This window comes from Garra rufa, chromosome 12, assembly GCF_049309525.1.
Source record: "Garra rufa chromosome 12, GarRuf1.0, whole genome shotgun sequence".
NCBI classification, from domain to species: Eukaryota; Metazoa; Chordata; class Actinopteri; order Cypriniformes; family Cyprinidae; genus Garra; species Garra rufa.
Genome location: NC_133372.1, coordinates 15,977,624 through 15,993,361, shown reverse-complemented (window position 1 = coordinate 15,993,361; position 15,738 = coordinate 15,977,624). Strand labels below are relative to the sequence as shown.

Below are 15,738 nucleotides of genomic sequence, written 5' to 3'. Positions count from 1 at the left end.
GGTATTTAGTACAATTGCTGCTTCCTCTCTTCTACACTCTGTATACCATCTGCATTTCTGACCCATTCTACACTAAAAATAAATTATTTCAAACTGCCTTAGGTCCTAAAAAACTTCTGCAAGCAGATACAAGAACTGGAGCTTTTAGGTACTCTAAAGTAGGTGCCCTTAGGCTGTAAATGAACCAGTATATTCTAAATTCCTGTGAAACATACAGAACATACACATGTGGTTCAAAGAACTTACCACTAGAAGGTGACACTGGCACATTTTACAAATGTGGTTCACTTTGGTATATAGTTATTTATTTATTTTTAATGTTTTGTTTTATAATTTTAAATGTTTAAATATATATGAATATTTAAATAAATATGAATAAAAATGCTTTGTTCATTTCTTTGTTTATACCAGCACGGTTTTAAAAACGTAAAAAAACAAATAAACAGAATTAGTTTTTAAGAATGAAGTATTACAGGCACAAATCTCACATTATTTATTATTACATTATGAAGGGCTGCATTTCTCATTAACAATTGTAAGCCATAGTATTGTAGAGACCATTGGTGTCAGTGGTTTTCTATATAATTGAACATAGGGCTATCATTGGCTTAAAAGTCCACAGCAGTCCAGTCCATGGAAGATTTATTTGTTTTTTGTATTCTGTCTACTATATTTTCAAGTTTATTTGGATGCTGCATTACACCTTGCTGGATTTGAATGAAAGTTTGATTTGTTTAAATTAAGACAACAGCAACAACACCACAAGAATCGTTAAGTTTCAGTTTATTGCATTTCATTGAATATCATTAATGTATTTTGAACTCTTTGGTCACTTATTTTCCTCATTACTTTGAATATGTATTAATATCTACTCATAAATATGGTTTATAGCAGGTGTTAACAGTGATCAACACAACCATTACTAATGAAGAGCGGGTGGGGTTGCTATAAACCATTATATTAAAGTTTATTCGGTTAGAGAGAATAACCACATCGCCCTCCTGTTGTCAATCACAGTGTCACCCCCCCCCCCCCCCCCCCGTCATTAGGCAATAAAAAACAACATAAATAGCAAGAACACTTGCACACATGGGGATCATATTTAGCTATAAGATTATATATGGCGGATTCTCAAGAATTTATTTTTTATTAAAAGTTAGAAATTCCCCCTTTTTTTGTTAGTCACATTATTTTTTTTCTTTTAGCCATGTCATTTTGACCCTATTACCATTTGTTTTACCATATTTGTTTTTTACTTTTCGAATGCTGTTTATGCATGTATTTTACTCTTTTTACTCTTCAAACTTTCAATTAACTATAGAATGTTTAAAATTATGATCTGAACAAAGGATAAAATAAACAATCTCAGTATTTATTATCTGAATGTAATTTTGCTAAAAATGTCAAAAATAAATAAATAAAATAAAATAAATAAATAAATGTCCTTAAGATGCGGTGTTACTGCACCACAGCTATTTGAAGTTTTTTCCCGTCCAAATTTTTGGCGAGCAACAAATAATGAATATACTTGAAAACGTTAACATTTATACCGTCAGTAAAGCTTATGAATGTAACGTTAATGTGATTTACCTCAGAAATGACAACAATGAGCTTTGGAGCCCACATTAACCAATAAATAATGTTTAAATTTTGTACAAATGGTTTAAATCATTGGTTCGGACATTAATGTTTTAGAATATTTAAATACGATACGACCAACTTTAGATAAGGTTAAAAAAATCACCTTTTTTAAGACACTCCGTACTCCTGTCCAGTTGGTGGCGGTAATGCAATAATATCTGGTTTGTCAACCGCCAAACAAACTCCATACGAAGAAAAGGAAGAAGATTTACAGCGAGCTGTTCGGATTGAAGTTATCACATTCACAGTGAATTCTTCCTATTACAAGCAGTAATAATGGCTGATGACAGAGCAGAACGATCAGATGGACGGATAGTGAAAATGGAGGTTGACTACAGTGCTACTGTAGATCAGCGTCTGCCTGAGTGTGAGAAAATGGCTAAAGTAAGTGTGAATGAGCGGCTGAGTCATGCTGCGTGCTAAAGCTAACGTTTATCAGATTCATCATTCCAGAATTAACGTTAAACTATGTGAATGATTTATTTATTTTAAACCTCTGTAGTGCGTTAATGAAGAAAAAACGGTTTTATTATTCAGACATAAACCTCTCAGGAAACTGCTGTCTAAGTAGACATTTGACTAGGTTTTTAGCCATAGATACTTCACTATTCATATTTCATCTCTAAAAAAAAACATTTACTCAGAAGTGCACAATGACATGAGCTTTAGCTCTAATATGCAACAGAAAAACCCTAACTTTGTTCTGTTTTTTGTTTTTAAGGATGGCAGACTACAGGAGGCTGTTGAAAGTCTGCTGTCACTTGAGAAGCAAACGAGAACTGTAAGTGTCTCACTGTGATCATTTTATCTGTTTAATAGTAGCTTGAATTTATTTCATTGAATTTAGCCCCTAAAATGCTCTGCATTGTTTGCATGTGTCACTTCTGTCCAGGCTTCAGATATGGTGTCCACCTCCAGGATCTTGGTGGCTATAGTTCAGTTATGTTATGAAGCCAAAGACTGGGATGCCCTGAATGAAAACATCATGCTACTGTCTAAGAGAAGAAGCCAGCTGAAGCAGGTAGGAAAACTGTTTTGAACATATCATGGAGCCAGTAACTGAGCTCATCATTGGTTTTTCTAAGATGAAATAGATGTTTATAACATTCTGTTCATTGTCCTTTACAGGCTGTTGTAAAGATGGTACAGGAATGTTATACATATGTTGATGCTATGACTGACCTGTCAATCAAACTCAGACTCATTGACACGCTGCGCACCGTCACTGCTGGAAAGGTATCCACTTCACTCTTTTTAGCCTAATCTGTATACCAGATCTATTTCCTATGAGCTTGCTCACTCTTATGTAACGATCAGCTTTACACTTTATTCATGTTGCATACCAATGTTTTTGTAGATATATGTGGAGATTGAGCGTGCTAGGTTGACTAAAACATTAGCATGTATCAAAGAGCAAAGCGGAGATGTGAAAGAGGCTGCATCAATTCTACAAGAACTGCAGGTGAGTGTTAGCAAGAGATTTGATCATCTGCCTATTTTTGGGGCTTTTATTGTGCAGTTTTTCCATCTAATTTATATTTCAAAAAATTTCAGCTATATGTCTTATATAAAAATGAGTTTTAATAGTTTTAGCTTTAGTTCACGATAACGTGTTTCACAGATCGAATCATAAAATTTCAAAAACCACATTAAAGTGTACAAATAATATTAGAAAAGGTGTAAATATTATAACAATTTTCCCTGATGCTATATGAAGACTTCAAAAAGTGTGTTAATGTTAGATTGTGCTTGCTTTTTAAATGTACTTATACTATATATTTATTTTATTAAATGTCATTTTTAATAAAAATCTTATTTTATATTATTCAACTGTCATTCTTCTTTATGTACAATATGAAACAAGTGAAAAAAAAACAATTAGATTTTTTTTTTATTAAATAATTGCTTTAAGAAGCACATTTACTAATAAACAAGAGCATGTCTGTTTTTTGAAATCTTGTCAACCATAAACTTATTAAGATTAACATAATGATTACACAATAGGATTATGTAATAATGAATAAGTCTGCTCTTGGTGCATGCCTGAATGTGTTTCTTTTAACCTTCACCCTTGTTTTGAATGGACATTTCTCAACAATCTTAACTCTTTGCAGGTGGAGACATATGGATCAATGGAGAAGAAGGAGAAGGTGGAGTTCATTCTGGAGCAGATGAGGCTGTGCATTGCTGTCAAGGACTATGTCCGAACACAGATCATTAGCAAAAAGATCAACACTAAATTCTTCCAGGAGGAGGGCACTGAGGTTGTCATTCTCTTAATGAAGAAACTTCTTTTCAGTTTTTCAGTAGATTTTTTTCTATTTAGATAACCGTCTGTCTTTCTTTATTGTTTAGGAATCGAAACTGAAATATTATAATCTGATGATTCAAGTTGATCTGCACGAGGGCTCCTACTTGTCTATATGTAAACATTACAGAGCCATATATGACACTCCGTGTATCCTGGAAGATGCCTCCAAATGGCAGCAGGTACCTTTTTATTTGCATTATAAGGATATTATAATATTAGATTTGCTGTTTACCTTAGTGATACAAAGAAACATGGTCATTTCCTTTGCAGTAGTGCTTTTTGACTGAAAATGGCCTATTTATTTTTTAGGCTCTGAAGAGTGTGGTGCTCTATGTGATTTTGGCACCTTATGAAAATGAACAGTCTGATTTAGTTCATAGAATCAGCACTGACAAGAAACTGGAGGAAATACCCAAATACAGGTAAACAAGCCAAAATGGAAGTTTCTGCAACAGCAAGAGTTCAGGGATGTGGCTAGTTAACTTCTGAAATACAAGCCTGTTAGGTTGAAGAGTTTATCTTTCTCATCCCTTCCTTGCAGGGATCTCCTGAAACAATTCACCACCATGGAGCTGATGCGCTGGTCATCTGTAGTGGAGGATTATGGAAAGGAACTGAGAGAGGGTTCCATGGGAACTCCTGACACTGATGTCTTCACCTGCTCAGAAGAGGGAGAAAAGAGATGGAAAGATCTGAAAAACAGAGTGGTAGAACATGTGAGTTGGTCTTATTTTTGCTGAAATGGGAAAGCCTAATTGTTTAGATCTGATTTTAGTTTGTCACTCTCTTAAAAGAATAATTCACTCCCAAGATTTTCAAGACCCACAACTTACTTCCATGGGACACAAAATTATGTTTGATAAAGTGTTGTACTGGTTGCTCTTTTTCATGCAAGCACTGGGGCTTTCAAGCTTCAATATAGATACAAAGTATTATACATTAGGACTAGTGGACTATATATAAGTCTGTATGAGGTTTAGACCAAAAGTTAAGATGATCATATTAGGGCTATATGTATTATATTGCATTTTAAAAGTTTAAGAAATAATCGAAATATTATATTATTTTAACTAGTTGTGTTTTTGAGGTTCTGTTTTGAACTATAATTTGTGTTGTCAGTTCCATTGCTAATTGACAACTGTGTGTCTCTCCATTACCAGAACATCAGAATAATGGCTAAGTATTACACAAGTATCACGATGGGGAGAATGGCAGCACTGCTCGACCTCTCTATTGACGTGAGTTCTGTAATGAAATATATAACCTATTTGATCTCTTCTTCTCTCAATAATAGCTCATCAGAATTTAAAACATTTCAACAAATGTTGTAGCTTTCAACTTTAAATATTTGTTCTTCTTGTAGGAGTCAGAAGAGTTCTTATCTAACCTGGTGGTCAATAAGACGATCTATGCGAAAGTAGACCGCCTCGCTGGTATCATTAATTTCCAGCGGCCTAAGGACCCTAACGATCTTCTGAATGACTGGTCTCAAAAACTGAACTCTCTCATGTCTCTGGTCAACAAAACTACTCATCTCATTGCCAAGGAAGAGATGATCCACAATCTCCAGTAGAGCCTGTCAGTTCTTGGTACACATTTTTTCTTTTTTTTTTCACCTTGTAACATTTAATTAAACAAATGTTAAACAAACTTTTGCTGTTAATGCTTCTGTTTAAATTGTTATTGACAACGATGTGGCCTGTACTCAGACAAAACAACATTAGTCTGTGGTTTCCATAAGTTTTACACTGCACTTAAGATTTTTCAGTATGTTTTGTGTTTGTGACCTCTGACTGTAGTTGATGTCCAGAAAAAGTCTCTATAAACTCCATACAAAGCCTCCCAACCTCAGTGCACCCCACCCACCTTTGTATTAAGTAAATGCCTTGTATTACATTTAAACATAATTGAAAAATAAAAAATGCATAATAATATTGGCATTCAGGTGTTACTCCAGCATCCACACTTTTTTGGAAATAATTCTGGGTTTGTTAATTTACCATTCAGGGAAAATACAGGCAACATGCACATTTCAATAGATTATTTCTTTTATATATTAACTATGTTGTAACCACTAAATACATTGTACTTTTTCAGTTTGTGTATCTTGCATTCGAGTTGGGTTGCTTGGAGAGCCACTTTTCTGTTCAGCCTGACCACGTGTCCATGTTAGTCATGTACCTTGGTGAAATGTGGTTTAATATTATGAAAAATTAAACATTTAGGCATTTCAAAAGTTTTGTAGAGTTCGACTAATACATTGCCTCGTTTAAATTGGAAGGTTAAGTTTACATGGTTATAAAAAAAAAAACAATAGAGTAAGTTCTGTATAAGTTTTTAAATTGTAAAAATAAAATCTAAAAGTAACCATTGGAGGCGTTCTGTGTAAGTCATAAATAAGGATAAGATGGTCCCTACTAAGAAGCCCTCCTGGATAAACATTTTTACATAATGAATATAGATTTATTAATATTTGTATATATTTTATAAAAAGTGTCATTAAGGTAAAATACAAAGTATAAAACTATTATGTTAAATTCTTCACATTTTAGTTTCACGATATAACCCACGTTCATTTGGATGAAACGAACAAAGTTTGGCTTATGTGCTCATTATGCGTGGTTGAATTTAGACACGCAGCAGAGGTATGTGAAATGTACTGTGAAGTTGTCTTGATGCGCTCAGTTCAGTCTAGTCTGCGGTGTCATGGCTTGGTGTGATCGTGGAGTTCAAATTGTTTTAACAAGCCTGGGCGCGTTCGCAGCGATCAGCCTGATGAGCGTCGCGATCGGAACCGACTACTGGCTCTACTCTAGAGCACACATCTGTAACACGACCAGCAACGCAACAGATGAAACCCAAACCTTGCAGCAGCCAAAGAAAACACGAGGAGATCTCACGCATTCTGGACTTTGGAGGATCTGCTGTGTCGAAGGTAAATTAATGGACCGGTTTAATTTTAATATGTAGACTTCCTGGTAGTCTCAAATAGGAATAAAATGTCTATATGAATTAAGAGGTCTTATGGAATGCTTTTAAAATGCTTAATACAAAACTGTTTTTTTCTTGTGCATTAACGAGAGTCTAGCTTCTAAAGGGCAATATTGCAACAGAGGCTCTTTTGTCTTTCAAATAATCCTTATAAAACATTGACACAACTGAATTTTCTGCAACGTATTAGGTAGAACTATTGAGGAACAGTTATGACAATGCATTTCACACAATATTTGTTGTTTATTTGAGATATAATAATTATTCTGTCCTTAGATGTGACTTTAGAGAAAGTCATTGAGAGAGCAGATGATAAATAATGAAAAAAAATGGAAACAAAGTATGTGTGGCATAGATATTTACAGAATTTAATGTATATTTGCATGAAGTAATATAAGATTAAACAAAATATTATTATAAATTAAGATTTTGGTAACACTTTACAATACGGGTGCACAAATATGCATTAATACATGGTTAATTAATGCACAGATAAACACAAGTTAATTTATAATTCATGAAGAACTAAACTATTTATTAATGATTACTACATCAGCAAGTAATCGACATTCTATATGATTCACAGATTAAGTAATCAATAAATTGTTATTAGTTGAATGTGGCATAATATATTAATTCCCTACTAATTTATTTTATTAACTAATGATGTAAATTCATATGTTAATTACCACAGTGGTCAAAGCTATGTCCTTAAACTTCCAGTTGTCTGCTTTAATTACTCATTAGCTAATGATTTGCAAATGTATCATTATATTGTGACTTTACTTGTTGAGGCACATAACTATTAACTACTTCTAAATACATAACTACATTGACTTATTGCTTAACAATTAGTTAATAGTTCTGTGCCTCAACAAGTAAAGTCACAACACAATTATATCTTTGCAACCATTAGCTAAAGTTATTATGGAATTAGCTAATACATTAAGACACATTTAACTAATAACAATTTATTGATTATTTAATTCATGCATTAGTTATGCATGAATTAATGCATATTTGTGCAACCATATAGTAAAGTGTTACCAAGGTTTTTTAGAGTAAGGTTACACAAAAGAAATATTAAAAGAAGAAATACTCAAATACCCAAAGGAGAAGTGTATAGGCTAAGCTAGCTTCTGAATATTCCTTCTGAAATGCGAGCATAAAAAGACTGGAATATGTTTATCTCCTAATGCAATCTTTAAATGAAATACACTGGCGTGGAGCAGTTCCATCAGAACATGATGCATTAAACAAATGTTCTGCCTTTGGGACATACAAAAACAGTGCTTTATGCATCAGTGTTTAGTACTGTTGTTGGCCTCCACTAATATTTCTGCCCAATATTAGTGGCATGATGAGCAATAAAATATAAATAAATCTGCATAGTTTATGCTTTTGATCTTTCATTCAAAAAATTCTAACCTATCATCAATTAAGTAAAGAGATCAGACAAGAGATCAGACACCATTCCTTCTTACAGAATCTCTCTAGAAGCTTCAGATTCCCAGCTCCATGTTGGTGCCTCTTCTCTTCAGTTCACCCCAGTCATTTTATTTAGGGTTCAGGTCAGGAAACTGGGATGGCCATGGCAGAAGCTTCATTTTGTGCTCACTGGTACAATTTTGTGTTGATTTTGATGTTTGCATCATTGTTCTGATAGATCATGGAAGATCCCCCCCATGGTCCATTATAAGAGGCAGTCAGGTTTAGATTATTTATCTGTTGGTATTTAATAAAATCCAACAGTATATTTGGGGTACTTCTTATCCCTGTTTGCACCAAACCCATTTGGTGGTTTTGCTGCCAAAAAGATCTTTTTTAGTTCATCTCCAGCTCTCCAAATCTCCAGCTGAGAGTCTTTGGCCACTTAAACTCTCCTTCTTACAGTATTAGGATGATAGAGACACGCATCCTTTTCCAGGCAGATTTGTAACATCTTTAGTTGATTGAGACTTCTTAATTATTTCCCTGATGGTGGAAATGGGGATTTTCAATGCTTTAGCTGTTTTTTTACAGACAGTTTTTCAACAATCTTGTTCTGCACATCAGAACTATATTCTGTGGTTTTACTCATGATGGATGATTAAGATAATTTGGACTTTGTGTTTCTCATATTTATAATCCTGTGAAACAGTCATGGCTGGACTATTTAATTCTCTTAGTCACCCTGGTGTGCTACTTAAAAAAAATATATATAAATGGGAGTATACTTAAGCGATATTTTACTCATAATAATTTCTAGGGGTAGAAAATAGAAGTGGCCAACCCCCACTGTTTTCCCCCACTTTGAATTGTTTTACTTGAATTTTTTTACTTGGTTAGCATTTTTTAAAATGAAAGCTTAAAAAGATAAACAATGCAGATTTATTTTTTACAGCCACCTTTGCTTAAATTTACCAAGGGTGTATATGTACTGTATATGAATATATAGAAGACTGTAGAACCTGATGTTGAGTAAACACACTCACACTGAAACATCATAGTTTTATAACATAAAATTCAGCATCACCTATGTTTGGCACAGGGATCAACAATGGGAGCTGCTACTGGATCGACCATTTTTCTGTGGATAATGACTATGACACAGACAACTCAGATTATCTCCTACGTGAGTTCATTTTCTTTATCATATTCAAAGAACGATTCAAAGTTGTATGCCACGACTGGTCTCAGAAAGTTTTTTTTTGTATAAGCCATTTGTTTCAATATGATGTGTAATAATGTTGGCTCGTATATGTGTATAATGGTATAATGGTTGTCTAAGATGCCTCTGTGTGTTGCAGGGTTAGTGCGGGCATCCAGTCTCTTCCCTATCCTAAGTACCATCCTGCTTCTCTTGGGGGGAATTTGTGTCGGGCTGGGCCAGATTTACAGCAGCAGAAATAACATTCTCCTGAGTGCAGGAATCCTATTTGTATCCGCAGGTACATCACATGACATTAACAGTACACTCTAAAAAATGCTGGGTTATTTGGCAACCCAGCGCTGGGTAAATATTGGACAGATCACATGCTGGGTTATTTTGACTCAGCTGGTTGGGTTAAATGTTTTATTTAAAGTCAACTATCGTTTCAAAATTAATAAATTCCTGGCTTAAAATGGGCTGGAAATTAAAAACAAAAACAAAGTGTCTATTTACACTAAGTGCAAATAGCCCGCCTTGTTGGCAGAGGCTATTTACACTAGCTCCACCCACCAATGTGTGATTGGGATAGTCAACACTACAAAAGATGGCCATTAAATATCAGCTCCAGTGGTGCAGAGGATAAATCGCATTTCACTGTTTTTGACGCGACCGATCTGGGTTCGAATCCCACTTCCGGCGTTTTTTTTCTTCTCTCTTTTCAAATCTCATATCATATCGGAAAGGAATTTATTTTCAATAAAAATGAAGGACATAATTGAAAAGTTAAAAATAAAGTATCGGTTAGGGCCAGGGTGTAGTGAGGAAGAGATCTGGATCCAATTGCGAGAGAGATTGAGAGTTTATTGAGTGAGTGAAAATAGTCTCATCAAAAGGGAAAGCAGGCAGCCTGCAGGTTATGCAGATAAAAATAAATTGTCTCTTCAACAGGAACACAGGTAGCTTGCAGATTATGCAGATAAATTAAATAGTCTCTTCAAACAGGAACATAGGTTGCTTGCAGGAAACGCAGATAAATTAACAGTCTCTTCAAACAGGAACACAGGTAGCTTGTAGGTTATGCAGAAAGTCTTTTGTAAGGGAAAAGGATAAACTCAGAAGAAGCACCCCTTCTGTGTCCCAGCAGCACTCTTGTAACTCTCGTCCGTGACTGGGGAGCTGTAGGAATCAGGAAAACCGGCCAGTAGACCCCGGACTCTCGTCCCCACGTACAGAGCGGCAGCAAAGCATAGAACCCGGCTCCGGGCGTTTGTAGACAGCAGGAGGGCTGGACACAGTGTAGGAGAGCAGATTAATAGACAGTGGAAGATATAGCTGACCTGATCCAGACAGTTTGACAGGACTGGGACACGACAAGACACGATAGATAAAACAGGGTCTGAGGATAGCCACCAGCATCTGACTTTAACGAAATAATCCGACAAATGGCAAGGAAACAGAGGACATTAAATAGCAAACGGGCTAGAAGAGGGAACAGGTGAAACGAATCAGCGAGATACCAAATGAGAAACAGCTGAAGAGGGAAGAAGGGAAAGAGAGAGGTAGTGACCAGCAGAGGGGGGAAAAGGAAAGGAAAAGCCAGAGAGAAGAATCAGAACCAGACTCATAACAGTGCCCCCCCCTCAGTGAGCGCCCCCTGGCGCTCCCGAGGGAGGTACCTGGCGGTTCTGGAGGAAGTCATCAATAAGAGAGCGATCCAGAATGTCCCGGGAGGGGACCCAGCTTCTCTCCTCAGGACCGTAGCCCTCCCAATCCACAAGGAATTGATGGCCACGACCGCGACGGCGCATATTAAGAATCTTGCGTACAGTGTAGACAGACGGGCCCACGGCATGACTGGGAGGAACGGAAATACGAGAAGGAGCGCGTACGACTGACTTAATGCAGGACACGTGAAAAACCGGGTGAATGCGCCGGAGCTTAGGAGGGAGCCTCAACTTTACAGTGACAGGATTGATGACCTTGGAAATCTGAAAAGGTCCGATAAAACGGGGAGCTAATTTACGAGACGGTGCCTGAAGAGGCAAATTGATAGTGGAAAGCCACACTCTTTGACCACTTACATACCTAGGACTCTTGACACGACGTTTATTTGCATCTCTTAAAACGCAAACCCTAGAACGACACAGAGATGCTCTTACCCTTCTCCAAGTACGTTTACAGCGCTTAATAAAGGCCTGAACGGAGGGAACGTTGGACTCGGTCTCTTGAGAGGAGAAAAGGGGAGGTTGGTACCCCAGACAACAGTGAAATGGTGACAGACCTGTAGTGGAGGACGGGAGAGAATTGTGAGCATATTCTGCCCAGGGTAATTGCTCGGCCCATGAAGAGGGATTCCGAAACGCCAGGCTGCGCAAAAGTCGACCGACTATCTGGAAAAACTTGGAAAAACGGTCTACAACGGTTAGAATTACAGTATTACCAGCCGAAGAGGGGAGACCGGTAATAAAGTCAAGACCAATGTGGGACCAAGGACGCGACGGAATGGGAAGTGGTCTAAGGAGACCGGCCAGCGGTGAATGACCAGACTTAGTCTGAGCGCAGACGACGCAAGAGGCAACGAAGCGACGTACATCGCGTTCCAAAGTGGGCCACCAAAATCGTTGACGGACAGATGCTAGCGTGCCCCTAACGCCGGGATGGGCAGATAACTTGGAAGAGTGGGCCCACTGAAACTGCCGAACGAGCGGAAACCGGGACAAACAGGAGGTTCTTAGGAACGTTACGCGGAGCGATCGAATGAGACAGAGCACGCTTAACGAGCCTCTCAATACCCCAGACGGCGATGCCGACTACACGCCCCGGAGGGATTATCTCCCGGGGCGTGGAGAAAGCGTCAGTGGAGTCGAAAAGACGAGACAAGGCGTCTGGTTTGAGGTTCTTTGAGCCAGGTCGATAAGAGATTGTAAAATCGAAGCGAGCGAAAAACAATGACCAGCGAGCCTGACGCGCATTAAGTCTCTTGGCAGAACGAATATACTCCAGATTTTTATGATCCGTCCAGACTACAAACGGAACGGTAGAGCCCTCTAACCATTGTCTCCACTGGCCCAAAGCCAGTCAACGGATGGCGAGGAGTTCACGATCTCCCACATCATAATTACGCTCCGTAGACGAGAGGCGGTGTGAGAAATACGCGCACGGATGAACCTTGTTATCAGAGAGTGCGCGCTGGGAAAGAATGGCCCCAACGCCCACCTCAGACGCATCAACCTCGACAATGAACTGTCTGGATACATCTGGGGTTACGACAATAGGCGTGGTAGTAAACAAATGTTTTAAACGATCGAAAGCCTTCTGAGCTGGATCAGACCATTTAAAATTCGACTTGACCGAAGTGAGAGCAGTTAGAGGTGCGGCTACTTGACTGAAATTGCGTATAAAGCGCCGATAGAAATTCGCAAATCCAAGAAAACGTTGTAACGCGACTCGAGACTCGGGAATGGGCCACTCGGTAACGGCCTGTACCTTTACGGGGTCCATGCTTACCCCCTCCGCCGAGATAACAGAACCTAAAAAGGAGACGGAGTGGGCATGAAACGTGCATTTCTCTGCTTTAACAAATAGATGGTTCTCCAGGAGGCGATGGAGGACACGGCGAACATGTTGGACATGAACTTGGAGAGATGGCGAGAAAATCAAAATATCGTCTAAATAAACGAAGACGAAGACGTTAAGCATGTCTCTCAAAACATCGTTGATTAATGCCTGAAAGACAGCTGGCGCGTTGACAAGGCCGAACGGAAGAACCCGATATTCAAAGTGCCCGAGCGGGGTATTGAAAGTGGTCTTCCATTCGTCCCCTTCCTTAATGCGGATTAAATGACACGCGTTACGCAAGTCTAATTTAGTGAAGACCCTCGCCCCCTGTAAAAGCTCGAACGCGGATGCCATAAGCGGCAAGGGGTAACGGTTCTTAACTGTAATTTCGTTAAGCCCCCGGTAATCGATACAGGGTCGAAGAGAGCCGTCATTCTTTTTCACAAAGAAAAACCCTGCGCCTGCAGGCGAAGATGACGCGACAATAGTACCGGCGGCTAACGAATCAGACAGATAACTTTCAAGCGCCTTGCGTTCAGGACCCGTTAGAGAATACAATCGACCGCGAGGTGGGGAAGTACCGGGTAAAAGATCAATACTGCAGTCATAGGGAAGGTGGGGAGGAAGAGAAGTGGCCCGGGACCGACTAAAGACCGCCCTCAGATCGTGATACTCCTCCGGAACCCCAGTCAGATCGGCCGGCTCCTCCTGAAAAACTGAAACAGGGGAAACAGAAGGATTAGCGGAGGACAGACAATTGGCATGACAAGATACACTCCATGAAAGAATACTTTCATGCGACCACGGTAGTATTGGAAAAATTTGCTATTGCGGTACGACGGTATTTACAATACCGTTACATCCCTACTATTTTCACTTAGTGTATATAGCATCTATCGCAAGAAAATATGCTATTTTCACTTAGTGTAAATAATTTACAGCACAGTATTTTTAAATGAAATAAAATGTGTACAAACCTGAGAACCGCTCTCTCCTGTAGATGATGCAAAAAGCCCATGCTTTGACTGTAACTCAGCAGCTGGGTTGTTTAGTCGAGGACAGGCTCAACCAATTGGTTGGGTAGAAAAAAAATAACCCAATATTTAATAACCCATTAAAAATGTCCCAGCAGCTTAGTTACAGAAAAACTGCCCAGCACCTGGGGAAAATATAAAAATAACCCAATTAAATGACCCAGCAGGCTGAACCCAACATTTGGGTTAAAAAAAATAACCCAGCATTTTTAAGTGTGTAACCTTAACATTCAGCCAGTTCTATTGTTTCAGAAGAGAATCACTGAAGTGTCTTCAACTGCAAATCATAAGTTTAATAATTATAGCACATCAATGTGTTTTTAACTGAAAAAAGCATGCTTGTTATGTATACATGCATGGAAGAAAGAAATAAGACATTTTACAATTATTATATGATAAAACATTTTTTTAAGATGCATTTTGTCAACTTGAGTTTTAATAATTAAAATAATTATAACATGCATTTCTCAACTCAATTAATTGAATACCGATGTGTTCAATCAACTTAAAAACGCATTACATTTGTGTAGCATAAATTTACTCAAATTAAACATTTTACATTGATGGCTTTTTTAAAAAATGAGTTGTTGCATGTTTGTAGCAGACATTATCAAAGTGCATTCTATGAAAATGGTCATGATTCTCAACCTATTAAGATTTAAGAAAACAGTTATTCATGACTTGACAAAATTATGGCTAAAATATGTGAATAATCTAACTAGATGCTTATATGTATATACAGTATATATTTTTTTTACCTTTCATCAGGTCTTAGCAATATCATCGGCATTGTTGTTTACATCTCAAGTAATGCTGGGGACCCTAGTGATAAGAAAGGAGAAGACAAGAAAAGCCTGTACAGCTATGGATGGTCTTTCTACTCAGGTGTACTCTCCTTCATCATGGCGGAGGCCATCGCTGTGTTGGCGGTCAACATCTACATTGAAAAGAACAAAGAGGCTCATTTCAAACACTTTGAGTTTCTTAAAACTGCCCCTTCCCCTTCATCCTCCCCCTACGCAAGCATTCCAAGTTACCATTACAGACAACAACAGTCCCAGCCCTATTCTCAGTCCAGAGAGCCATCTAAAAACACGTCCTCTGCCACATTTAGCGTCACCAGCTCCACAATGCCTTTGGGGGACATTTCAATGTATATGGTAGGGGAGAGAACATCCACTAAAGGCAGGTGCTCTGGCCTCCTATAACACTGATCTTGACCATCCCAACTTCCTGCAAATCCACAATCGTGTTTCTAAAGATGTGAAGGACAGCTTGAATCGCAGGATCACTCCTGTGTAAAGATTCAGTTACATGATGCATTTATAATTATTTACTATTATTTACTAGTATTTTTTCTCAAAACAACAGATCTCTGAACAATTAGTTTCTTGTTCACACCGGATTTGCATTTCTGATTTGCATTTCTGCATGTGTTTTGGCATGTGCAGAAGAGTAAGGACTATGCACATGGTTTGCTGATCAAAACTTGCTGATCAAAGTTGATTCTCAGAGAAATTGCCTTCATAATTCGAACATTGTTTTATCCATCACATGCAAAATGATTAATT

The 15,738-nt window shown here is 38.0% G+C and overlaps 2 protein-coding genes across 2 annotated transcripts; both read left to right on the top strand.

The window, feature by feature from the left end:
• The first annotated feature begins 1,832 nt into the window (after positions 1 to 1,832).
• Positions 1,833 to 5,884, top strand: psmd12 (proteasome 26S subunit, non-ATPase 12). Its single transcript, XM_073851981.1, has 11 exons — positions 1,833 to 2,025; positions 2,363 to 2,422; positions 2,534 to 2,662; positions 2,770 to 2,877; positions 2,999 to 3,103; positions 3,756 to 3,905; positions 3,997 to 4,131; positions 4,262 to 4,374; positions 4,494 to 4,668; positions 5,113 to 5,190; positions 5,316 to 5,884. The coding sequence occupies exons 1-11, from the start codon at positions 1,918 to 1,920 to the stop codon at positions 5,523 to 5,525; spliced, it is 1,371 nt and encodes a 456-aa protein (XP_073708082.1). The 5' UTR covers positions 1,833 to 1,917; the 3' UTR covers positions 5,526 to 5,884.
• Positions 5,885 to 6,658: 774 nt separating this feature from the next.
• On the top strand, positions 6,659 to 15,732 carry cacng4a (calcium channel, voltage-dependent, gamma subunit 4a). The gene is given in 5 exon segments (XM_073852219.1): positions 6,659 to 6,887; positions 9,474 to 9,557; positions 9,733 to 9,873; positions 14,936 to 15,336; positions 15,338 to 15,732. Coding segments are annotated over 5 exon segments (987 nt in total). The 3' UTR covers positions 15,470 to 15,732.
• The last annotated feature ends 6 nt before the right edge of the window (positions 15,733 to 15,738 follow it).